The following is a 27,838-nucleotide window of genomic DNA, read 5'->3' as shown; positions in this document are numbered from 1 at the left end:
CTGCCTCCTCATCAGACAAAGGACCATCGCCATCCAGACAATCCTCCCTAAAGGACCCTTTTTTTGGAGCTAGAGAAGGGGGGGGGGGGGGGGGGGGACAAGAGGAAAGGTCTGGAAAGAGAAGCATGCTGGCTGAATCTCCCCAAGCTGAACAAAACTGGGCTGCAGGTTTACAGGAAGCAAAAGGCCTGGTACATAGCCAAAATGAAATCAGGTGCAAAATCCACCCTTGCAGCTCCCTGCGAATCACCGCAAGGTTGCACAAACGAAGGACCCACTGCTAGCTCTATCCACAAAGGCAACTCAGGACACAACGCATCAGACAAGATGGTGGCAGTTCTCTCCAAAGACAGAGCCACCACCATCAAAGGGATGCTTGTGCTCGGCGCTGACACAGTCACCGTAGAAAAAAAGAGGCTCCTCCAGCGGTCTCGACTCCAGCTCAACCTCCAAATTGATAACCGCCTTAGTCAGACAATACTTACAGACTCCTGCCGCATCCAAGCCGCAGTAGGAACACAAATGGCAACGCTTGAGCCTCTCGGTGGACATAGCCGCTACCTCAGTCCAGCGATAAGAAAGAATCAGTACTGAGAGGAACACTTAATACTATTTAAAAAAATAAAAATAAAACTCCAACCAGGAAAATTATCTAGAAAAGGAACAGGACTGCACAGATATACCACCTCCACAGCTGCTGAAGACTGAGAACAGCCAATCTAGGGGTGGGGGGGGGAAGATAAACCCATTTGTCTGTGCCTGTCTGGAGAGACATTATAGAAAATAACATTTATTACGAACTTTTTTCCTCTGGTGCTATATAATACATCCAGCAGGGTAGTAATGCAATGCTAGAGTTGGTGGAAATGGAAACAGTATCTGAATTCCAGAAAACCAGGGATAAGTACATAAATCTTTAAGGGAGAGAAAGGGACAGTAGATGGTACACAGATGGGCAGACTGGATAGGCCATATGGTCTATGCCTGCCTTCATTTTTCTCTTTTCCACACAGGCAGGGCTTACTACAAAAGAAAATTCAGTCCAGAGCACAAACAATGAGCTTTTGGGGTTAATTCTATAAAGAGCTACCTAGATTTAGGTGGCAAGAATGCACATACATGCTGGTATTCTAGTCATTTGTTTATGTGGACACACGTGTGTAAATGACTGTATTCCAGCTATGCGCTATTCTGTAAATATGTAATCTTTGATGGTGCATACTTTGCAAGAGAGCATTCACATGGGCAGAATTTGAGTAGAACACAAAGTTATGCAGGTGCGAACTTTAACAAGCTAGATATGAACTGGTGTAAATGCATGTGCCTAAAATATAGGCAAATATTTGACTGGTTACGCTAGTACTCTATAAAGAAAATAGGTGCTTACATTTCTTCATAGAATAGGCTCCAAACAGGTCCTCTTTATAGAATTAAAGAATTGTAGGCAGTAAGAGGGAGTTTTGGACTAAGCATTTTTTAGTTCTGGCAAACATTAAGACCTTTTAAGAGAATTCTATTTTAAATCTGTCACAGTTCTCTGAAAGAGAAGATAAAGGCCTTAAATTATTATCTGCTAAGTAGCTAAAACTTACTCTTGGGTAGGGAAGGCCGCTGGTTGTGTTAAATGCAGGTAAAAGTTTGTAGCCCAGCTCCTTTGCCATTTCAAGCAGTTCATCATTGTACCATTGCATAAATTCACCTTTTTCTTTTAGCATGATTGCCACGGAGTGACCCCCTAAAAGACCCCTATGACACAGGAAACGCAATATATATTTTTTAAAAGTCACACAATTCCAACAAGTTTTATTATAGAACTTAACACGATACAACTGTACTTTCTACAGATAAAAGTGCTAATTTTAGAAGCGTCATTCATGTTTTAGATGTGAATAAATTTTTTTTTCCTTAAACTGTCACAGAGCTCAGTATCCCTTGTTAGTTTGGCTTTTGGGCGTGTGGGATGGGGAAAGGAACATCAAGCACTGGGAGGATTAAGAAAGTGACCCTCCCCTAATCCGTATAGTGGAGCACTGCTCAATAGAAGCACTCTTCCTAAACCTACACGTCCTAGGTAGCAAGTATCAGTGGCATAGCTACATGGGCCAGGGGGGCCTGGGCCCCTGTAGATTTGGCCCTGGACCCCCTGCCGATGACCCTCTCAACCCCCCCCCCCAACTGCCGTTGCCTACTTTTGCTGGCGGGGGAACCCAACCCCCGCCAGCCAAGGTCCTCTTCTTTCAGCACAAGGCTTCATTCTGTTTCTGACATCCTGCACGTGAAGGACGTCAGACTCAGAACGAAGCCTTGCGCTGGAAGAAGAGGACCTCGGCTGGCAGGGGTTGGGGTCCCCCGCCAGCAAATGTAGATGACGGCTGGGGGGGGGGTGTCAAAGTTGTTGGTGGTGGCGGCGCCGGGGGGGGGGGGGAGTTGGTGCCACTGGGGGGGGGGGGGGCGGGCTAAAATGTGCCCCCCTCACCTCGGGCTCTGGACCCCCTCCCGCCGAAGTCTGGCTATGCCCCTGGCAAGTATAAATCCCAATGCCTATCTTTTAAGACAGGAATATTTATTTCTCATTTCAGAAGGAGAATGAACATTCATTTTTTAGGGCCACCCAAAGCCATGCTCCCCTGCCATTTGCACATTCAGTTTTAGATGTGTATATGTCAGATTTGTAAAATCAGAAAAGAAGTTTATGTACGATAACTAGGTGCTGGTGTATGTTTCTAAAATGACTAAGATCGTTTATGTTCAGGCACACAGATGTTTATGTTGTTGTTCCACAACAAACATTTATGTGCCTGTTTAACCCAGTGATATTTTAGATGTTTATTTTTCTAAAATGGATATTCATGTAACATATAACCAATGCACACACATCAATTTCTCCATGTATTTTAGAAAAGGCTCTATATTGGCAGATCCTGTTCTAAAATACTAGCTGAACTTGAGATGTCCCAACATGGATGTTTCAATTCCAATTTGACGTCTTTTCTAAAACACCACTCAAAACCTCAAATATATGTAACCCATTTCCGATCTGACTTTCAGTTTGGAAAAACTACTGAGGTTACATAGGATATTATTTAATCACTAAACTTTAGAGCCATGAGATTTGATTACAATGCACATTTATTTAACAATTTCTATTCTGACTAAAAACTAAGTGAAGTACAAATAACACATAGAGATAAAAAAACAGAAAACAAATACAATTTCTGTATTCTATTCCATCTCTCATAGAAGTAAGAAAACTTTAACAAAACAACTTAAAGAAATGAAATTTCAAACTTGTTCGGAACTGTTTTACTCCATGACAATCATAAAGATCCTGGCAAGCTAAAGATTTCCATTTTAATAATTTTTTGAGAAAAGAATTGAAGCTCATTAAAAAAGTGAATTCTAAGCATTACTTACCCAAGCACTCTAATATTTGTTTCAAAAACTGATACAACTATATCATTATCCAACTGAACATCATTTATCACTTTTCTTGCAGCATCTTCAAACTCTTTAGTTTTATTTAACAACTAGAACAAAAAAAAAAAGAAAATTACTCTTCTAATGTTTTAAAGATATTTACTTTGAAAATGGCCTAACTTAAAATCTGCTGCTGCCTGATATCCGGACACATGTTTAAACACCGACTGCTGAGTTTAAATATTAACCCAAGTATTTTTATTTCAGCAAAACTAAATCACAAAACTCCAGTTTAAAAATGTATGTTATTGTACATCTGATTTTCTGCACCATTAATAAGACTAGATTGAAAAAAGGTAGCCTTTAAAGGTCCTTCTACTAGGAAACAGGTTACATGACCATATGTTTGGCTCCATGATAGCTGCGTACCTTTGAAGAACATTATTTAAGACTCAATTCACTAAAATTCATCAGTTGGAAAAAAAAAGTTTTGCTCAAAAAGATATTTTTTGGCTTTTGCAAATAAAAGTGATCATATCCTATGTTTAAAAATGTAGCTCAGTGTTCAGCGCTGCGTGCGTCTGGTAGCGCAATACAAATGTTAATAATAATAGCTCAGAGGTCTTATGTACTGAGGACAAAGAAAACCAAACAAAACTTATGCAGGATTTTAAGATGCTCGTCCTTGGACATCTGTAACATACATAGAATGGAGGAAACCACAGGGGCTGTGACCCCCATCAATATTTTGTCCAACACAGTATCTGCAATTAGAGAGCTTGGGGCGGGGCTGGAGATTATTTTTGGTTGCCAAAGCCAAATAAACTATATTCCTTCCATTCCTGGTTTTTCTATCCTGGACTTTTCCAAAAGGAGTCAGTGTGGGTTACAAGGTAAATAGGTGCAATTAAAGTTATGATTCAGAATATTTATGAAACAGGAAAAATTTTAAAGCTTTCCTAAATGACAGATAATCCAAGATACCATGAATCTTTATAGGAATCGAATTCCATAATGTCACAGCAGAGCAGCTAAAGGAATTATCATAATAACACTTAAAGTGAATTTTGCTTACCAATGGAAGAATTAAATTCCTACAATAACTACTCCAGGAAGATCGGATGTTTAATGGATAGGATACAAGGGAAATATGATCTACAGGACAGCAACCATAGTAGATTTTTTTAAACTAAGCAAGCCATCTTGAAGTCCACTCTTGCTCTGACTTATACCCAGTGCAATTCCCTTAATAAAGGTGTAACATGATCATATTTCTTTTACAAACAATTAGCCTAGTTGCACAGTTCTATGACAATTGAAGCCTTTTCTGAAGATTTTGATTTATACCTTCATATAAAGAGCTACAATAGTCCAACTGTAGTACAATTATAGCCTGAACCAATGATCTAAACTGTCCTGGAAAGAATGTTGATGTTATTGCTCTTAATTGCCTCAATTTGTAGAACGCTTGTCTACTTAAGTTATTGACTTGTTGTTCAAGCATCAGTTGGGAGTCGAGAGTAAAACCCAAGACTCGAGATGATGTTTCAAAAAGTAAACTTTCTCCTAAAGTTAAAAACAATATTCTGTAGAATATTGGATAAACAGGTAGAAAAAACAGCAGCTTAGTCTTCAAGGTGTTAAGTTTTAGCTAATTTTTTGAGGCCCAAAAATGTGTCCTTTCAATACATTCAGTAATCGATTTCTCTATATTGGACACTATTTGAAAAGATAACAAAATAACAATATCATTCATATATGACATGACAAAACATGTAGATGAATTCAAAAAATATCCCAATGAGCTCATAAAGACATTGAACAATACGGGCGATAACAGCAATCCCTGAGGGACTCCAAAAGCTGGGCTCCAGCTCAACTGTGTTTTCCCTTTCCAGGGGCACTCGGCAGGGGTGCCCATTGTCTCCCTTACTCTTTGCCCTGGTGATGGAACCATTAGCCTTGGCCATATAATCTAATCTAAATATTAAGGGTGTTCTGGAGGGCAAAACAGAGTTTAAAATAAGCTTGTTTGTTGATGATGTACTCTTGTCTTTGACATCCCCTACTACTACCTTGCCTAACTTGCTCTCAATTCTGAAGGCCTACTCTTCAAGTCTCAGGATTTAAGGTGAATATGAGCAAGGCAGAAGTTCTTAATTTAAATATAGATGAGCACACTTTACTGAGGTTAAAGTCATCCTTTCCTTTTAGATGGGTCCCTAGAGAACTGAAATATTTAGGTGTTTGGTTGAAGCCAGACTGCTACCAATTAAATGGAGCAAACTATCCTAAACATTTTTCAGCAATTAATGCTGACCTGGAGCACTGAAAATATCAAATGTTATCTTGGTTTGACAGAATCTCAACTGTTAAAATGAATATGCTACCTAGATTGCTGCACTTATTCCAGGTGTTACTAGTTAAGGTCCCCCGTTAGGAGATCTTCAGGCTCCTGATGTGAGCCACAGGCATACATGGGAATAGAAATTAGGGATAACCTATGCACCAGAGGATTGAGATTCTATGGAGAAATCTTTAGCAAAAATAACTATCGCCTCTAATGTCCGCAAATATAATGTTAAGATTTTATATCGCTGGTATCTGACTCCAGACCATCTCAGCTGATGGTTTCCTCAATCTTCAGTGTTGTGTTGGAGAGGGTATGGAGCTACAAGTACCACGGACATGCCCGAAGGTGACTGCTTTTTGGAAATCTATTCGTTTTCAGATACTGTGGATTATGGGCCTGAGAATTCCAAGGGATCCTGGGATTTATCTGTTGAACAGAGAGATTCCAGGGTTTTGTAAACACCAGACTCTTGACTTGATATTCGTTACATGCAGCTAAGCTCACCTTGGCTGCAGCATGGAAAAGTCCGTGTCCCTTTGATAACTACATGGAGATCTAAGTTATATTATGTTTACAAAATGGAGAAACTTACTGCCATTCGGCAAAATAATTTTAAAACATGGGAAAAAATATGGAGTTCTGTTTGTAATTTAAATTTTGTGGGTGAATTAAGGCATATACATGGGCTTTATTTCTCCATCTCTACTGTTCGTGAGGTATTTGCCCTGTCCCTTTCATTGTAGGGTTTGGCATTCCCCCCACCCCTCTTTTCTTCTTCTTCTCCTTTTAAGTTGATATGTAAAAAACAAAACATTTGAGGACTATTGGTAAGTTGGCTCTGAAGAGATTCAACCAAGAACCCTTCTTATTTACTTCTTTGATGCAGCTTATAAGAAAACAATTGATTCATCTTAAACATAATGCAAACCCAGTGAAAAAAAAACCTGCTCATTTTCAAAGCATATAGACTTACAAACTTACACAGACTTACAAAGTTAGATAACAACCTATATGCTTTGAAAATGAGCACCTAAAAGATTAAATGTTTTAATTTTAAGGCAGAATTCTGAAATCCCCTCTGAAAACATGTTTAAACAGCACTTCAAAAATACTGTATTGCATTCCTATACACAAATGTTTTAATTATGGTAAATTGTAGTGTAATATCGATAAGCTGTCAGCTAGTCACTCTGAGCTGATCTAGATGGGCTAACACACAAAATATATATTTGAAAACAAAAAGAAAACCAAGAACTTACCACAAGAGTATCCAAAGTATCAACCAGGGTTAGTGAAAACCTAACAAACAATGAATCAGACAGTTAGACTACTGTAGACAAAGAGGCAAATTACCTAATCAAGGCCTCTGTACTAACGTTTGTTACTCAATAAAATGAGCTGGGTTCAGAGCAGGATTAAGACACAGGCAAATGAGGCACAAGCCTAGCTCCCAAATGATCAGGACAGAACCTCTCAGATGTGCTAATCCAATACCTCTCAAGGCAGATTTTTGACCTGGTATGTCATCTGCTGACAGAAAATGTTGGGGGGGAGGGGAAGGAAGAAGAGGAGCAGAGCAATTACTGCCTGCAGAGGTCTAGTTGTTCTCTCCAGCCCCTGTTTATGGTCCTCCAGCTGGCAGGAGGAGGTGGCAAGAAGAGCTTAACTTCTGCTTCCTCCTCTGTCCATTTGCCGCTACAATCATAACCATATAAGTTCCCATTTGAGGGAATTTTTAGGCAGTTCCCATTAAAAAAAAAAAAAAAACTATTCCACCCCCTCCCCCTCCCCACTTTGCAAACTGCCCTTACCGTACAGGTCTTTATCTGTTGTCATCTACTATGTTACTGCCAAAAACTACCTCCTGCAATTGCAGCACCACCCGCAGCTATCCCCCACAGACACGAGACATGTAGAACACACATGAGAAATATGCGCGAACACATAGGGATTGCAAAATTCCCTAGCAGTTATGAACTAGATTTTAAATTATTTATATGTATATATATTTTTTTTTCATTTTCTTTGTTATATCTACTGTGAAACTTCCTGTCTTAGTTGTACTGATTTTTGTATTAGTTGCTATGTGTACTGCCAATTAATATTTATTGCCAATCCATTAATGTGGTCTCGCTCATGGAAAACTATGCACATACTTAGGACAGTGGTTCCCAAACCTGTCTTGGGGGCTCCACAGCCAGTCAGCTTTTCAAGATACCCAAAATGAATATTTGCATGTACTGCCTCCACTAAATGCAAATCTCTCATGAATATTCATTGTGGATATCCTGAAAACCTGACTGGCTGTGGAGCCTCCAGGACAGGATTGGGAACCACTGACCTAGGGTCAAAAGCTTAAGGGAGCCCTAACGTGCTCAGGATACAGGCAAGCGTAGGACTGGCAACGGTCTGGCTTTTTGCAGAATCGTAACAATTTTTATATTCATGTCCAGAAGCTAAAAAGGATGGATAAAATGTCTGGACAATTTTCACAGTTCAAAAACTGTATCTGCAGATCTTCAATCCACCCTGGTGTGAGTGGGCCTGTCCTCTGTTTCCAGGGTAACTGGCAGCCGAGACTGTGGGTAGGAGGAGTGGCCTACTGGTTAGAGTGGTGGACTTTGGTCCAGGGGAACTGAGGAACTGAGTTCGATTCCCACTTCAGGCACAGGCAGCTCCTTGTGACTCTAGGCAAGTCACTTAACCCTCCACTGCCCCAGGTACAAATAAGTACCTGTATACAATATGTAAGCCACATTGAGCCTGCCATGAGTGGGAAAGCGTGGGGTACAAATGTAACAAAAATAAAAATAATAGAAGATAGCGGGTGGAGCACTACCTAGACACAAAAAGGGAGTACAGGGAGCCTTGTGCTGTAGAAATGAAGTCACTCCCCAAATGGGAAAAGCAGGTCCAACACCTGCAACATACAAACACTGATTCGCATTCAAGCATACGTACTGGGAAACACAAACACACACGTACGTGCACTGACATACCAGCCCACAAACATACAGAAATACAGAGGGGCTGAAAAGAAATGCATGAGCATGGTTTCTCCCATTTGTTCTAAATTAAAAATCAGAGAAAGCTATAAAGGAGTAGTGAAAGGCACAGACTGTATTTAAGCTAGCGTTGTTTATATTCAAAATTTTAAACTGCTTGACCCATGTACAGTCATCACTTTGTGTCAGTTTATATGTCTTCTTGACATCTTTGTTCTATTAGTGAAATTCGCTATGGGACATATGGAATAGACCCAGAACTGTGGAATTATCTTCCTTCTGGAGAATACTTCTCAAACCTGACCTGGCTAGTCAGATTTCCAGGACTACTACAACAAATATGCATGAGATACATTTGCATGTATTGGAGATACATTTGTATATAATTTATCTGATGCATATTCAATGTGGTAATCCTGAAAACCTGCATGGCTAGGTGTGCAACCAAGAAAGGCTTGAGAAGCACTGCTCTAGTATGACAGTTTTGTCAACCTACAGGCAATTTTAGGCAAGCTATGAAAAATTAAAATCTCTCTGTAGATAACTCATCTTTCTTAGGTAGCAGATTCATGTTTCTAGAAGAGGAAGATTAAATTGGGATTAGGGTATTATTATAAACGTTTTGGATATTGTCTGTCAAATGTTCTTTGTAATCTACCTTAAACTCTCTCTGGTAAAGCAGACTAAACATTTCATGTTGAAATTTGAAAAGAAATTACATTAAAAAGGTATCAAAGAATACGTACCTTGCCTAGATTACTGATAAATCTGTTAAAATTTGGAGCAGTGAGGCAGTGATGTCAGTTTCCTGAATGGCTTCCTGAGCTTGGGCGCCTGATCTCAGTCTCAAAAAAATAGCGTTACTCTCACTCCATCTGGTTTCGTCGAGACTACTACGCAAGAGTGTGGCGCAGAACTTCCTACTCATGGCACAGAAACTTAAGAATATTGATATTAAAGACATGCACTGTCAGTTTTGCAGGCAGAGGAGCGATGAGGCTGCAAGGTCAGCCTTGCGGCCTGTGTCACCAGAGTGGGACTGTCATAAAGCTTGCTCCGAAAGTTTGGTGGAAGAAGAGACTTCCCATGAATCTGTGCAGTATGTCGTGACATTAAAAAGTGCTTTAACAAGCTGACAGCGGGAGTCACGTGATGCTAAGCTAAGAAGCAGGAATCAACGAGTGGCTCTCTGGAAAACATCACCCCCCCCCCCCCCCCCCCGAGACACTTCTTTAGTATAACTTTTCACCCTCTCAGCATAATTTCCTCGAGATCAGAGTGGGATCCTCAGACAGCAGAGAATGGCCATTATGACATAAAAATAGAGAGACCATGGCCGAGCAGGAGACAAGATGACGGAGGAGGAAGTAGTGGGCCAGACTTCAGTTGGTTCTGCCTGGGCAGCAGAGATTGCGGCCAAAATTTAAACCCTAATAGAGGCCTCAATTGATAGAAAATTGCAGAATATTGAAGCCCTGTTGGGGTCTGTGGATACTAAACTAGAGACTATACGAAATGACTTTGGTACTTACCAATAACGGCTTTCTGACATGAAAGACACAGTATAGCATTATAATACTCAGCAGAAGGATCTACAAATTAAGATTGCAAGGCTGGAAGACAAACTAGAGGATCCTAAAAACTACTGCAATGCTGTAATCTTCAACTAGTTGGTCTTCAAGGTTAGGTTTATTTGATATCCCGCTTAGTGTCAGACCATCAAAGCAGTGTACAGAAGCCAAAAGGAGCATAACAGTGTAATAAAATATAAACAAGGCAAAACCAAGGAGTATATAAGCAACACAAAACAAAATATTCTGCTGTAGCATAACAATCTCTGACTGGATTAGCCGATCACACTCAACTGAGCAAAAATCAACAATTGAAAGCTGCATGGGCTTTAAGCATGGCATTAAACTCAGTTAGAGAGTCACTGTTTGCAAAGTTAACAGAAAGGTATTCCACAGAATGGGGCCCATTACATTAAACATAGAAGTGTGATAAACAAACAACGGCACAGTTTGATGGATCAGAATAACAACCTATCAAACTGGCCGTTAACTAGAACACAATGCCCTAGAACGGACATAGGAAAACAGATGAGAAAACAAAAAAATCCGGGGACCCGGAATGCAGAACTTTATAGACAAGATTTTATAATTGATCCACTATTCCACAGGCACTCAATGTTCACGTCACAATAGAAGTGTTACATGGTCAACTTTGTATACTTTGTGGAGCACTTTAACGGCAATGTCCTGAACTCGGTTGTAGTCGTCTGGTCTCCCTCTGGTCAACCTCCCTCAAGAAAGCATTACACTAAACGTGTTATAACAAACACAAAAATAATGACATTTAGGGTGTCCTGGTTGAAAAGATGTTGAACAGAGCAGAAGCGGCATAAATGAAAGAAATATGTCTTAATCGTGGATCAAATATACTGATGTAAAGACAAATTGAAATCTAACATGACTCCCAGCACTTTGATAGTTTCACTGGGTGTCAAAGTGATAATAACTAGGATAAGGAAAGATGAAGACCAGGGATGTGGTGTCCTATTAAATATTTACAGACAAGTTTTCTGAACTTTTAACTGCAGTTTGTTGCTCCTTATCCAAGTTTCTAATTGTTGCACCTTAGTTCCTATCAGCGTCAATGTAGAAGTGTCCAAGGAAACCATAGGTGCAAAAATCTGTACGTCTATGCACATGAAATGTATCAGGCCTAATGATCAGGAACGCTAATGGAGATAGGAAGATATTAAATAGCATCAGTGCCAGGAGGGAGCCTTGGGGTACGCCGCATGGAAGTTGAAAGGGGGCAAATGTGACACCCTATCAGGCAACGCTACAAGTCCTATCCAAGAGATAGGAATGAAGCCATTAATACACTGAACTGGTAATTCCCTGCCAGTTGTGAGAGGAGCAGTCATAGACCATCATATCGAAGGCAGCCGTCAAGTTTAGTGAAAGCAGGACAGAACATTTCTTTGCCAGTTCTGACTGAATAAACATGGTCATCGGAAGGAGTGTGGTTTTCGTATTGTGATGGAGGTAGAAACCTGTTTGATTGGTGTGCAGCATCTGGTGGGCATCCACATATGCTGTAAGGTAATTTAGTATAGCATATTCTGTGATCTTTAAAAGAAAAGGGAGTTGGACTATAGGCCTATAATTATTAGCCAAGGCCTTGTTTTGATGAATATCCTTTATCTTCAGCCAAATGGTGGCCACTTTCCAAAGGGATAGTCTTCCGGAATGGATCAAGGATTTGGAACTACGGGGGTCTCTGGAAGCCTGGATTAACAAAGAATTGAGTCTCCAGTCCATGGCTGGTGATCTGTGAATAGAGCACACACACAGACTTGGGCAGTTTAAACCTACAGACTCCCACCGGAGAACAGTTAAAATTAAGCTTTTAAACTTTGTCCATAAGCAGATTTTGAGGGCATTTAGATCTAAGGGCCCTCTGAAATATGAAAACCAACGAATCCTCTGCTTACAAGATTTTTCCAAAGCAGTTTCAACCAAGCGTAGGGGATTTGCGCCACTGTGTAACTTAATGCATGCTAAAAAAGTGTCCCCAGCGCTGCTCCACCCGCAACGGTTACGGGTTACTTATGGAAGCAATACCCAATTCTTCATGAAAACTGACGAGACTTTGCAGTTTGCACAACAGCTGCCGGATGCCAACAGTGGTGCATGAGGAATTATGATGTTGATTGGATTTACAAATTAATATGAGCCTCCAGTATACTACTACTGAGGGTAAGGAATGGTTTGAAGCACCAGTGGCTCTTATTCTTTGTGGCGGATGACCTCTAAGTCCTTGGTATTTCTTTTTGTATGCAGATTGAGGCAAGTGGTGATTGACTTTTCCCAACTGGCATGACATATTGAATTAAACATTGTGCTCATGAAGTATTGGTCAGTTGTGCCTTTACTAGACTCGCAAGCAAAATTGGGACAAGTGGGTCATTTAATCATGCTATTTGTTTTTCATGGATATACTACAACTGCAACTGTTGGATTGTTACTATGTTTAGCAGGGATAGATCCGGTGTCCTCTTTTCTAGCACTGGAATGCCGGGTCCACATTTAAACACCAGATTAGGCAATCCCATTATTGAACTGCTCTTTACCACTTGCTAAAGAAAAAAAAAAGAAATGTGTTTATTGTGATTTTTGATTAGTTCTGTAACATGTTATTACATTAGACTGGCAGTGTAGCTGGTGGTGAGCTCATGTTTTTTCACTTTTTCATTTCTTTTTGTCTCCTTTTATATTATAATTTATTGGCGAAACAATGAACATTGATACTGTGACTTCAAATTTGATTTCTTACATGTCAGTATACATAAATATTGTGAATGTGAATTTGGTAGCGCTTTATAAATGTTAAGTAGTAGTAGTTAGGAGTAGTTTTGACCTATATTTTGTAGTCAGCCAGAAGGACCTATCTCATTCTTAGAAGCAGCTTGGGTTTGGTTTTTTTTTTTTTTCCTTTTTATTGTTAAGCAGTATAGCACAGTACTACAAACATATGCATATGTTATTTATCTGACATTTTCTCTTGTATGATATAATATGAAAACTACTTTGACTGTAACCACAGAAAGGTAGTATATCAAGTCCCATCCCCTTTCCTCGTACTGGTATAAGCATCACCGTATTAAAGTGAATTGTTGAGGATTACTCTGTGTGAGGATGCACATTTCTTTCTGTTACTTATAATATCATGCGAAAGGATAGATGGGTGATATTTTCTTAAGTTATTCTCGGGGGAGAGGGGAGCAGATGAATCTTGCAGTGACTTCTGTCCTGTTAAGTGACGATGATTACTAGGTGGGGCTTAAAGGGAAGAAGCAGAAACCACGCCATAGGCAATCAATTCCCATAACAGAATGGGTAAGGTGAAACTTGGGGCACTCACAAAAAATATCGTCGGCAATCTATTTACTGATTTTATTGGATATACTCCGGTAAGCACATCTGATTTATTATGAATGTCCACCTCAGCAATTCTATCTTATGATTTCACAACCAAAGCAGATTTCATTCTTCCTCACATCTAAAGGACATAAAACATTTGGACTTGTACATAGTGTCTCCGGTAGCAGCCAGCTTAGTGGTCTGAAAATAATCTCTCAACCAAAGCAAGTAAGGGTGATTATTTTTTTCAATGCCTAGTTTCAATAACCATTTTGTTTCAGTCACTGGATAAGTTTAAATGTTTCTGGCATGTAACTCCTGCATATAGTGGATTTATTGGCCTATTACGTGTATTCAGGCATATACAGCTCCTCAGTGCAAGAACCATAGGCCTGGAAAAGCGAGTGAGTCAAAGTTTATGCTACAGTAAAAACATTAAAATATTTTTTTAAATAAATACTTCACATTATGCCCATGCCTTTGACAGAAAACCCTGTGAGTGTGTGTGATGTGACTAAAACTGAATGAAAAATTAACAAAAACTAAAAGGTTTTCACTCTAGGACTCCCCTTGGAAAAGCCCGATAAAGTCTAGTCTAGCTGGTAGTCCAACATCTTCAATCTATTTAAATACATTACAAATTGGTGAAAATCAATACTGAAACATATTAAATAAGCTTTGGAAAACTACTCAAAAGAAACCCCAGAGGTGCTGAAGAAATCAAACCACCACAGTATTCTAAAAAGGTTTTGTTAATTTATAACAAGAATGAATTAGATTACAATATTTGTATGATCATATAAAACCACAAGAAACAAATACCAACTTTCCTAAAGCATCATCCACATCCCCTCGGCTTGGCTCCTGACCCCGAACCCGTCCACGGCAAGTTAAAGGCATGAGCTCATCAGCTGGGTATGCATGATCCTGAAAATAAAAAAAATTAAAAAAAAGACACACAAAGAATAACAAAAGATGTGCAACATATTGCCAAACACCACAAAATAATTACATTGACTATGAAGTGTCCAAAGAAGAAAGCTGAATTATGCATCATTATAAGCTAAAGGAAAAAAGAAGTATAACTAAGTAACCCTACCCAATCAGCTAGCTAGGTCAGCAGTGCCCGTTTATTGAAAAATGAATAGTTTAACAACAGATGATGTGCCATGCTAAGGGCCCTGTTTACTAAGACATGCTAAGGGCGTGCTAGCATTTTTAGTGTGCGCGAATTAGCATGCACTAAATGCTAAGCCGACCACAGGAACATATGGGCATCTCTATCATGCACTAATTACGCTAGTGCAGCTTAGTAAACAGGGCCCTAAGTTAGACTGAAGCTGACTGAGCCCATCAGCCCATCTCCAACTGTGGCCAGTTTGGACCACAAATACCCAGAAGATCCTAAAAAAAATGTAAATAAAATAAAGTATTTTACCAATAATAATAAAAAAAGAGAACAAACTCTTTAGCTCACCTAATGCTAAAAAAAGACGGAAGATCGAAAAATACCTTCAGAATGTATAGTTGTCTTTACTAAGTACAAAGGAAATGAGAACGTTTTACCTATGGGATTTACACCAATTCTCAAAATCTATGTATGTACCTGCCATAAATACAAAATATGCATATTGTGACTTGCACCAGCTTTTTATTTTATTTTTTTTTTGGGGGGGGGGGGGGGGGGAGTTTGCTGGAATAAGCAAATGTGTAGACCTTTGTCCGACTCTAAACACAGACTGAACTGCCCTTGATGCAGACGTCTCTGTCGAAACTTACTGGACTAATGGACTATTGTTTGAAAGACCACCATATTTGTAAACCACCTTTTTATATTTGTTTTAATAAAAGTTTGGTTGAGCCAACGGGTTTCTCCGCTGCTCTTCTTTTTGTTTGCATCTTATAATGCAGCTGGACATTGCTTCTCCTCTTTCTTGCTTAGTTTTGCGATTACATGATAATAGTAAATGTTACTCCTAAAAATGGGAGTATATAGGGTATGATCTTAGTTCTTTACTGCTGGTAGTTAACTTTATATTTGAAATGTGTCAAGGATAGTTTCTTTTCCTAGCATTCATAGAATTGTAATATATATATATAGGCAACTTATCAAGGTACATATGGAAATTCTTTTCAATCCAATCAAGTGGCACTCAAAACAATTGTATCTTTCTGCCACATTTTCTTATAATGAATTCAATTGCATTTTTGGTTATTTTCTGTCTCTTCATGAATTATACACAACAGTCATTTGGTAGTGCTGATATTTTTAGAAATAATGCTGTTCTTATATTCTCCTTTACCACTGTGCTTCAGTATAATTAGAGTAGAACTGCCCTTTTGGAGGAAAGACATAAAAGTGCACAGGAGGCAGTGCATCCAAATCTCTCTCAAACAATTTAAGTTATGGGTATCCTGAAAATTTGACTGGGCTGAGAACAACACTAATGCTGATAACTTGTGCTTCTATTTTGAATCCCCTCAATTTCTTTGCTTTTGGGGACATTCTGCTGCAATGAGTGTGGATCTGTGAACTCATGGTCTAAGCCCAAGCACCAGTAACATCTTTGGAGGGTCATTTTCCACCTATAGGGGAATTCTTTTTTTTTTTTTTAATACAGTGTCTGCAACAGAACTTAAATATGGTTGGGAAAGATCTAGAGGACAGTAGTAGGAACAAGTTGCCCTTCAGTCCCTCAAGAAGGGATGCAAAGAAAGAAGGTGATAGGATGAAATCAAGGCCTGGATAAAAAGAAGCACAAGTTTTGTAAGCCAGAGGTCAGCCAAGTAGGAATCACTAAGTTATAACTCCCTAGAAAGCAAATGGGCTGATGCTGGCTGAGTGAAAAGGGTACCAACAAGCAAGGCTGTGGGAAACAGGCAGGTTAGATGATCTAAGACAGGTTTTCAGGATATCCACAATGAATATGCACAAGATTAAGATAGATATGGATACAACGGAGGAAGGGCATGCAAATCTATCTTAATCTCATGCATATTCATTGTAAGTATCCTGAAAACCTGACTGGCTAGGTGTGTCCCAAGGACTAGGTTGCGAACTCCTGGTCTAAGAACAACGTTGGTAGCAGATTAGTTTATTACAAAGCATGGTGGTGAGTAATGGAAGACATGAGGGTCTTTATTAAGTATGGGAATCTGAACATTCATCAATACAGAATAATAAAAAAATAAGATAACAAAAAATTACTTGAATAAGAATATCCTACAGGCAATCAAGTTCTATAACTAGCAGCTGGAATATATTCTTAGCAGTGTAGACCAGAATGACTCAATGGATCCACTGGGTTTTATCGGTTATTATTACTTACCATGTCTCCTATTATAACAATGAAAAGTGTATGAGGGATAACACCTCTGCACTATGTTTAAAAAAACTGAACTTAAATATACAAGGAATAAAAGAAATATAGTCAGAGCCCAGTGGTAATGCTATGCACTGTTATCCAAAGGGTACCCACTTCATATCTTCCATGACCCTGTCTGCCAGGGCTAGGGATATTGAGAAGATAGCATTCACAGGTCTTGCGACAGAGTGAGCCTCAGTTGTCATACAATGGTCTAATGGCTGAATTTACAGCCCTTGATTGCAGGGTTCTGAAAAAAGTCATGGTACATGGACTCTGGCCAGGATCAGTCATGGCAATGAATGAACTAAAGTTGAGAAGGAATATAAAACAGGTTGTGAATGGAAGATTAATGGCACCAAATCTCACTTCTGATGCTAACTGTTTCTGGAGCCCAAAGGAGCAAAACGTCCAAAAGCAGATTTAGAAATCAAACTGAAAATGCACCTCCATATGTGAAAAGTAACACGATAAAAGATACCATAAATGGAAAACTCATTTCTTAATTCTGTGTTTTCAACGAGGGTGTGCAAATCATCTACTGGGCTGAAAGAGTTAAAGCAAAATGTGTTACTGAAAAAGGTGTTTTTCTGGGATTAAGCCTTGCACTGTAGCTTTACTGGATTTATGACTAAACTTTCAAATATGCACAATCAGCATATTTCATCAACTTCATTTCCTGTGCTACTGTTGTGCCATCCCAAGATTCTGATCAACTTTAAACTCCCATCCCAGTATTGTTTAAAGAACTAAACACATCATGGTAAGAGATGGAAAAACAAAAAAAAAAAAGGAGCTTTCAAGGATTTGAAGTTACTGTAGAAAAAAAAAAAAATATATATATATATATTGTATACAACTTTTAAATGATTTGTATTTGATGATGCTTGAGGGGGGGGGGGCACCCTATGTACTAACCTGCAGTGCTGGGCATCAACTACTTAAAATGTAGTTTAACTACCTGGTTAACTACATTTTTCTTTTAGTAGTTTAACTACATGAGACAATTACTGCAAAAGGTAACTAGTAGTTAACTATTTCAATGGCATTTTCATTTGCCTTGATAAAAGCTTTCATCACTTTTGAAACTGCAAGCAAGCTGTTTGTGGAAGCATCTGAGCATTCCAGGTAACACTCAACCTCTTCCTTTGTTTCAGGTTCGGCTGCTGAAAGGTTGTTCTTTGCAGTGGACAGAAAATCAAAGAAATCTTCACCTTCAGTAGCAGTCTTTTCCTTGGAGGCTGATTAACTCCTGTACAAATGAAGTGGAACTACGCCACTATCTCTGACTTCAGTCTCTGTTGCAGCCACAGCACAAATGAGTAGCTGCATTTTCTCATACTGGTTTTTTGTTCTGGTAGATATCTAGACTTTAAACAAACATATAGTCATCATCTTCAAATACAGGACCAAATATTAAAGCAATTCCTTTTTGTCAAAGCTGTGATTAGTGGCTTTGTTGTCTTATCCAAAATGACATCAGCCAATTCCTTAATTCTGACTGAATTTCCACTAACGTGGAGATTACATGTCCAATATAGCAGTTAATTTCAGCTTGCAGAATATCAGTTGTGGCTGACAGTGGCTTCATGACACAGATGCAGTTCCTCAGGAACACCATCTCAGTATCAGTCATCAATTCTAGTCCTATTTTTTGATGACAATCTTGTGTCTTCTCCAGTCCAACTTTAATCAGTTGACTGATGGCTAAGTAACCTGAAACCTACCTTGGGCAGGTTGGATTGAGGAATGAAAGACTAGCCACCTCTTAAACAATATCTGCATGTTTGATGCTCCAATGGATTGCATTGTTAAGAACCTGTACTTTCTCCATGGCTCTGTCAAACATTCACCTAGAATTGTGAGATAGAAATTGGGCAGCCCATCTTTCGGGCCCGGGATGGCCAAATAAACATTTGTAGTAAAAATTTGTAATGAAGCTCCTGCAATTGCATACTTTCCACTGTGTGAGGACTAATCAGGAATTTTTTAATATCGTGAAAACCAAAGTCTGTAACTCAGAGGACCATTACACTATATAATGGATGCAATGCACACGGGATGATCAGGCCCTCATAATTATATCCCACGAGCCCCTTATTAATGGTCAATGATGGCCACGAGTCATCAAACTGAGAGTCTATGAATGCTTCTGGATGTTGCTTCGCTACTGAGTATGTATAATGCTGTAACTGAAGATGTCGGTAACATCTGGTTTCCAGAAGATCATAAGTCCTTCACAATTGAACAAAAGATAAAGATGTTGGCCTATCCTCATCAACTATGTCTTTTATCATGGTAATACCCGCCTGCTTCCAACAGATAAAATCCTCACTGGTACAAAATCAGCATTACCCCGAATTGAAAGGTACTTGAGTGGTTGACAGGGAGGCAGAAATGTTATTGAAACTGCCTCCATGCCCAGTGAAGAGGGCAAATTACTGGGCATTTCTGTAGAGTCTGAGGAGGTTTTCACGGCTGAGCAAGGACAATGTAGTTCAGTGATAAATCTGGCGATAATGTTTGTTCAAAGTTCACATCACAACACATTGAAGTATGAAAGATCCAATCCCTAACAAATCTCATGTTACAAGCCACATTATACACATTATACATTTGAATATCTGGTAAACCCATTCCCCCCCCTTCTCACCAGCTGAAGGGAAAGAGGCCCTAGTGCGTTTACCCCCCCCCCCCCCCCCCCCCACACACACAGGAAACACTGGATCAACTGGTTCTATTGTCTATTTGCCCCGTAGGATAATGGGTAGAGATTGTACAATATATAGAGTCATTTTGGTAATATGGTCAGCTTTAACAAATGGACTTTCCCCTACAGTGAAACTGGAAGAGAAGCCCAACGCTCACAAAGCCTCGCGGTCTCTAATAAAAGAGGTGCTATATTTAAATTACATAAGGACTGGGGATCTCTTGGAAGTATCAACCCCAGGTACCGTATGGAGGTTCCAACCCACCGCAGTGGGAAATGATCACACCAATGCACTGGAAGCTGCCTTAGAAGGCCCAGTGCCTCTGACTTATCCATATTGATCCTCAACCCCGAGGCCTGCCAAACTGCATCAAAACATCAAGGGCTCGAGGTAGGGATGTCTGTGGCTCCATCAGGGCCATGAATAAATCATCTACAAATATGGTTAATTTGAACCCTTCTGTCCCCACAGGTATACTCCGAATCGCATTGCCCATCAGAACCTTTAATGCTAGCGGTTCCATGCATAAAATAAACAAAAGAGGGGATAGAGGACAACACTGTTGGGTGCTTCGCTGAATATCAAATGAAGGGGAGAGAATAACACTAACAAGAACCTGGGCCTAAGGTGCCGTATACAAGAGACGGATCATGACTATAATTAATCCACTGAAACGAAAATGGATCAGAACCTCCCAAAGATAGGGCCAAGAAACATGGAAGTTTATAAAAAGGGCCTCTATCTCTTGTTGATCAATATGAGTAAGTGTCATAAGAATCTTACGAATAGTACTAGCTGCATTTCTGCCTCGCACAAACCCAACTTGATGGGAGGCACCCACCTCAGGTATAATTGCACTGAGTTGGTTGGCTAGCATTTTGGCATAAATCTTGGCATCAGTGTTCAAAAAAGAGATCGGCCTATAGAAGCCTGCGCTAAGTGGGTCTCGCCCCAGTTTCAAGAGGGGAACCAAAACTGCACCCTGCAAAGTATGTGGCAGCCTCCCTTGTTCTAATGCCTCACCAAAAAACTCATGCAAGATGTTTGAAAATGGGATATTCGTTAATCTGAGAAATTCAAATGGAAGGCCACTTGTCCTGGTGTTTTATGTCCAGGGCTGTCCAAATAGCATGTTGAATTTCCCCTACATGAAAGGACGCATTTAAAACTGCTAAAGTCTCCTCCGTCAGGGCTGAAAACGGGAGAGCAGCTTAAAATTGGAAATCACTGGGGTCCAGAACCCAAGATGCCGAGTACAGTATAAAATGGGAAAAAAGATTTATTAATTTGTGTATTACTCCTTAGCTGTGTCCCCACGGGATCCTACAAACTGAGGACCTGCCTGTGCTCGAACTAAATGAGCTAAACAAGTGCCCATATGATTCCCATATTGAAAAAAGTGACGTCAGTTTTATATTTATAGTGCACTGATGTATCAAGGTGTTTAGTTAGCTGTGTCTGAATCTGTAAGTATTGTGCTCTGTTGTCAGTGGTCAAGTCATGTGCTAAAGCTCTCTGTGCCTGTTGTAAGTGCTGTAAGATTTGTTGATTCAAAAGCTTTGTCCGGAATGCCATGTATTTAATAAAATCTCCGTGCAAGACTGCTTTGCCTGCTTCCCAGAAAAGACCCGGGGTAGCCTGGTTTCCCTGCGTTGTTCGTACAATTTTTTTAAAAACTATAAGTCTGAAAATCCAAATGGCCATGAGAAGTTTTTTTCCTCTTAATTGGGGAATTTATCCCACAAACATTCTATGTTAAAACAACAAAGGTCATCTGGTCAAGGTGCGGGTAGGAAAGCCATCAAGACTGTAACCCCTTGTACATCTTCTAAAGAGTCTGACACAAATATACAGAACACCCAACTGGAACAGTTTCAATGCTAAAAGCAACAGAAAATCAAATACACTTAACATTCTCATTTCCCACCCATTCCTAACAGTCCTACCCACCCCTCCCCCCAACAATAACCTTGAATTAAAATTAGTGTTTCTTATGCGTATATTTTTATTTTAATAAGGTACTTGAACTTTTGTGCACAAACTTGAAATACTTCTTGGGTGCATATAGCAAAAAAGAAATCTAAAATCTGTTACTGTATAACAAAGTATTTCACAGTAAGTTAGGATCTGGTTTGTGAAGAGGAAATGGACAAAACAGAAGGTCTGCCAGAGCAGAAAGAGAGAAAGCCACCAGCTGGCATTTTCTGAGCACAGCTGAATCCTAAACAAGCACTCCAATTTTTATTGCTCAAGTCTGTCTTTGTAGGGCTTTTTCTTACTGCACATGTAGTTTTGACAGCGAGCAGGAGCAGCTACTGCTGTAAGCAATACTTTCAACTTTACTGATATTTTCAGTAGCAAAGAATTCCCGAGAAAGGTAAGCTGAAGTACTACTTTAAAATATTTTTCTTTTTGGAATAAATTAGCTTTTGCTTTTTTACAACATACCTTTTTTATATTTATTTAAGAATAAAACAAAGCTAAAATTAGTTTAAAATCCCAACGTTCTCGTTCTGTTGGTAATTTTATTCTACAAGTACTGACAAATGGTTAATGCCTAATCAGTATAAGGAAGTAAACGTGGCACAACCTTCTCCCCTAGGACACTACTGTGCTATACGTAAGCAGGTGCAATTTGTGCAACATGAAAGCTCAATATGCTGCAGACACTTAGAAACACATGTGCCTGTACTCAAAGGAGGTCAAAGCCCGAGATTTAAAAAAACAAAAAAAAGCTATTGTAAGGCATTATTCAAAAAGGCTTCCTCTGCTATGCCTGAAGGAAAATTTTAAAATTTAACATGATAATAAAACAAACAAAAAAAAGATTATACTGCACAGGATCTTTAGCTCACAGTTTGATAAAGCAGAAATTTTTAACTGTGGATAACTATGCTTAAATGTCTTTTTTGCAGCTGACAAGCAATCAGCATTTAATTATAACATAAATGATGGACAAAATGTAAACATCTCTATCTTTAATAAGATCTAGCACATCCATGTCAAACAAAAGTCTAATAAAACCAAGAAACACAGATGAGCTGTAACCAAATTCTCTATTTTCTATGGCAGTCTAATGGTAAATACATAGCACTCTGAAGGTTGCTTAATATACGCCGTAATTTTATTTCACTATTATTACTATTATTTTAGAAATTATCTCCCTTTTCATGATAATATTTATTTTGACAAGACATATCAAACTCTTATGCCATTAAAGTTATACAAATCTGAATACTAAAAATTAGCAAATTGTCTCGATCTGTCCATATTCACTCAACTAGTATAAACTGAATTCATTTTAAACCCTATTCCCCTGCATCTACTTCATTTTAAGAACATAACTGCATTAATATTCTTACATTCTGATTACTTCATAGAAAAGAAAAAGAATGTTGCAAGCAAATATATATAATCCTGCAACAGAAAAATATATTTTGCATTTTCATTGCAGATCTTGAAGTTGAAATATTTTGACCATTTTCTTGTTTTTGTTTTAGTATGGTAGTTTTATATATATTACTGTTAATACGTATTCATTCATTTCTATTCCGCCTCTACGCAAAAAATATTTTAAATATTTCTAGACCACCTTCCCAGCTTTATATGCCCCCATAATCCTTCTTCCAGAGAAAGGCAGACTTCTGACATACAATGGATTTTTCTATTAGCTCTACCTCAGTTTTTATCCTGCTTGCCCTTTCTTCAGCAGCTGTTCTCCTTGTTCATATTGTTATGTAGAGAAAGGCAGACTTCTAACATACGATTTTTCTATTAGCTCTACCTCAATTTTTATCCTGCTTGCCCTTTCTTCAGCAGCTGTTCTCCTTGTTCATATTGTTATGTAGAGAAAGGCAGACTTCTAACATACGACAGATTTTTCTATTAGCTCTACCTCAGTTTTTATCCTGCTTGCCCTTTCTTCAGCAGCTGTTCTCCTTGTTCATATTGTTATGTAGAGAAAGGCAGACTTCTAATATACGATAGATTTTTCTATTAGCTCTACCTCAGTTTTTATCCTGCTTGCCCTTTCTTCAGCAGCTGTTCTCCTTGTTCATATTGTTATGTAGAGAAAGGCAGACTTCTAATATACGATAGATTTTTCTATTAGCTCTACCTCAGTTTTTATCCTGCTTGCCCTTTCTTCAGCAGCTGTTCTCCTTGTTCATATTGTTATGTAACCATTCTAAATATTCCGGCTGCTGACATTTTCTGTTTAGCCTTACAACAGAAGTCCAAGCAAATTATACAAAAAACAAGGCCAACCACAGGTTTCAAGACTGAACACCAAGGCTGACCTTGCCACTAGGCAAACTAGGGTGGCAAGAGCGCGGCAAGAGCGCATCCTCTCTCTCATTCCTTCCCCCAGGGAGGGCAGGATGCAACAGTGCTTGAGTGCAGGCTTCAACTGAAGGCCCCAAGCCAGCACAGTACTTTTGAAATACCTCCAGAAGAGGTAGGGAGACAGTGACAGCATGAGTGGGAAGAGGGAGGAGTGGGGAATATACTGAAGGCAGAGGTTCAGGGAGTAGAGACACATGGCTGAAGGTTCACCTAAGGCAGTGGTCTCCAACCTTTTTCATGTAAAGGGCTGCAAAGCGGATACGAGAAAGCTCTGGGGGCCACCAAAAGATTTTATGCTTACAAATGTAATTTTAAAATAAATGCTTGTACAATCAATTTTTTTAATCACTATTTTGGCTTGTTAAGTTACAAAAACCATGAGAATGTGTTTCTGTATTTTGGGTGAAAATGACACAATATTACATTTATAAGAAAGCAATGTTTGCTCTCCTGTTTTCAAAATTAATTATGTGAGTAAAACGTTTGAAAGTTGCCCACCACGACATGTAGTCAAGTTGATAGGAGGTGCTCCCTGGGGCAATGACATTTTCAAATCATTCAAATCAGGACCGAGTTGGAGCAGATGTGCACAATCAGGAGCTTTTGCTGCCACTGTGGGTAGAAAAAAGGCCCAGTGACGCTCTGCTCGGTCATGTGTGCTTGCATGGTCACATTGACGTACATGCGTACACATAAGAAGAAGAGGTGAGTCGACCGGCATTTGTGTGTGTGCATGCACATGCACATCAGTGTGACCATTTAGGCACATGTGACCCAGCCGAGCTTTGATGTCATTTTCTCTACTCACAGTAGAGATTGGGGGGGGGGGGTCGCTGGATATGAGGGTCACATGTTAGAGACCGCTGACCTAAGATGTTAGATGCCCTTGTGGCACTGCTGAGCACTGGTAAAAAAAAGGAATTAAGAGGTAGAAAGCAAAATAAAAGATATTTTTGACAGAAGAGAAACCCACCACATTACAATGCTCTAGGCCAAAAACAGGGGTTTCTAACTGCAATTTTTTTCATATCACTTTAAGTGTTTATAAGATAAATAGAGAAATAAGTTGTACAGTTTGAAAAGTTAAATTACAGAAGTACTACACTTACCATATAATTACTATAAGCATGATCAAACATTTCCAGAACTTGATTCCTGTGAAAAATATGAAGATTTAGAGTAGACCATCAGTAAAATGCAACTTATATGTAATTTTGCATGATGCAGTGTTTATTTTCCAGACCATGTAACCTTGAAGGAATTATCAATTATTTTAAAAAGAGGATCCCTCTCTGTACTGGGCCTATTATTAGACACAGAACTTAAGATGTTCACCCAATAAAAACCTATTATATAGAGCTTCACTACTTGATTCAAGTCAGCCAAGGACACAATTCAGTTTATTTATGTTACCAGTACCTTGCTTTGGTAAAGATACAGTGCAGAATTCCACTAACCATAATGGCACTGAACTAAATTCCTTGCAGGTTATGACACCTTTCATTGGGTCAGCATAGGAAACTGCAGACATTATCACACGGTTTGTAAAGCACATACCAGATGTCTACAGCACTGTACACACATGTAGTGGACAATACCTAACTCCCTGAAGATAAGAATCAAGTTAAGACAGAGAGATATACAATTAAAAATAGAAAAGCCAAGTAGGAGGCCTCATCTTAAGTAGCCTCAAAAAGTTTGTGTGCAACATCATTCTTGGATAATTTTTACACTGGACAAATAAAATATATCACAATCTGGAAAGAATTAACGTAATATTATACTGAATGTACAAAAAGGTAGCTTGAGGATCCTACACTTGTATTCTGTCACATGGTACTTGAACACCATCTTCATTAAACCAAAGGCCAACCCAAGGCAGTTTTCAATGTAATCAAATACATAAAAATGCAATGCACCTAACAGTTATGTCCCTGTTTTTTTTTTGGGGGGGGGGGGGGGCCCTAAAGTAATATGAATGTCAAAATAATATAATAAAAAAACAAGAAACAGGCAAGTCTATTGTCAGTTGAATTAATTTTGCCATTAAAAGTCCTTTACAAAATATAATAATAATAATAATAATAATTATTATTATTATTACATCACACTTTTATATCACAAAAACCACAAGTTCTAAACGGTTTACAAAATCAAGAAACCAAGGTATAGTCCTTAGGGATTACATATCATTCAAAGTACTATAAGATCATCAATCTCTACAGAACTGACCAACTCGTCTAAAAAGTACAATCTTAAGACTTTTTCTAAAATACAAATAATCAGAAAGTATATAGTGACAAGTACTGGGCATTAATATCTTCTACTCAACTTTCTACATCTAATCCCTTAAAGGTGTTCTGGTTTTCTAGTTTTATACACATAAATAAAATAATACTTCTGCCGGAACTCCGCAGAATTCCGCGTGTTTGCACAGAACCTGAGCTCCGAGGCTGGCTGGGTGGGTGGATGGATGGCCTCTTCGCCTCCCCTCCTCCCTCCGAGCCTCAGTGGGGCCCCTCCCCCTGCCTAACCCTTTGCCTTGGTTGACATCCATGGCACAGACCACACTAAAATCTGACTTTCATACAACAGATAGGACGACACTGATCACTTCAAATTAAATTTTGGTTTAATACAAGAACTACAGTACTTGAATAAAATCACAAACATATTAAAATGTCAAGTCTGGCTGCAACAGGGAAACATCAAGAGGTACCGAACAGTGTGCTATTGAGGGCTTTCAAAGAAAAGGAACCCAGCTGGGGAGTGCCTATAAAATCCCACTCGGAACCAGGCACCGTCCCCATACCGACCCTTCAAAACTTACCTAAGCCGCAGTTTCTCCTCTCTACTCATAAAAGCTTCACCCCGCACCAGCAGGAGAGCGACCGTCAGACAGAACGTGAGGTGCCTGCCCGAGCCCCGAGAGGGACACATCATGCCACCAACAGCACGGTTCATGTCAGCGGCCTTCCTAGGCATGCGTACACGGGGGCTAGGCCCGCGCGGAAGTCATCCTGGACCCGGTCCTCACGCGCCGGGAGAAAAAAATCGGAGCAGCGGCAAGCGCAGAAGCCCGGGCCTGCGCGTGCGTGCGCTCGCTCTCTCACTCTATCCAACCGCTTCTGCAAGCGGCGGGTAGGTAGCTCAGTTTCCCTCCTTTTCCATCCGACCCCGGTAAGCACAGATAACAGAACCCCCACAGCGCACGGCCCCTCAACTGGTACAACTGTCAGGAATCAGGATGAAGGAAAAGCGGATTATCACGGTTCCGGTTCTCGACGTAGGCAACCAACGAGCCAGCAGAGGCAGGGCTACACAAGTCATGTGGCTTGGTTTGGCCAGTCCAAAGGCTGCTGGCGCGTGAGGTGACGTGGAGGTAGGGCGCCCTGAGATTCGCCGGCCGGCGGCCAGTCGGAAGTGAGGATGGGAATTAGGTATCTGGAAGGAGGTAAGTCATCTGAAGACAAAACTGAGATGCGAATGCATATGTATTTCGTAAATTTCTTGAAAATAGCACAGGTGGAAGGTACCCAGGACAGAGTCGGGAACCACTGCACTAGTTGTACTTTTGGTCCCAGAAAACAAGGGGAATGCAACAATTTTTTTAAGGGTCTGAGATCCAGCCTTAGATACTCTTTGAGACATATTTTCAAAGCACTTGCAAGTTACACATAGTAACCTAGAACACTGTAAAAGTGCTTTGAAA

At 39.6% G+C, this 27,838-nt stretch overlaps 1 protein-coding gene across 1 annotated transcript in view; it reads right to left on the bottom strand.

The window, feature by feature from the left end:
- Nucleotides 1-27,409, bottom strand: part of EDEM3 (ER degradation enhancing alpha-mannosidase like protein 3) — a 104,622-nt gene extending 77,213 nt beyond the window's left edge. Inside the window, exons 1-6 of the mRNA XM_030205622.1 lie at nucleotides 26,957-27,409; nucleotides 25,236-25,281; nucleotides 14,533-14,633; nucleotides 7,030-7,069; nucleotides 3,415-3,527; nucleotides 1,593-1,746 (exon numbers count right to left, since the gene is read on the bottom strand). Of these exons, the coding sequence (XP_030061482.1) occupies nucleotides 1,593-1,746; nucleotides 3,415-3,527; nucleotides 7,030-7,069; nucleotides 14,533-14,633; nucleotides 25,236-25,281; nucleotides 26,957-27,111 (609 nt within the window). The 5' untranslated portion in view covers nucleotides 27,112-27,409. The remainder of the gene's footprint in view (nucleotides 1-1,592; nucleotides 1,747-3,414; nucleotides 3,528-7,029; nucleotides 7,070-14,532; nucleotides 14,634-25,235; nucleotides 25,282-26,956) is intronic.
- Nucleotides 27,410-27,838: the final 429 nt, after the last annotated feature.

The sequence above is a fragment of the Microcaecilia unicolor genome, chromosome 6 (assembly GCF_901765095.1).
Source record: "Microcaecilia unicolor chromosome 6, aMicUni1.1, whole genome shotgun sequence".
NCBI lineage: Eukaryota > Metazoa > Chordata > Amphibia > Gymnophiona > Siphonopidae > Microcaecilia > Microcaecilia unicolor.
The sequence above is the reverse complement of the archived record's forward strand: the minus strand, read 5'-3'. Positions and strand labels throughout refer to the sequence as shown.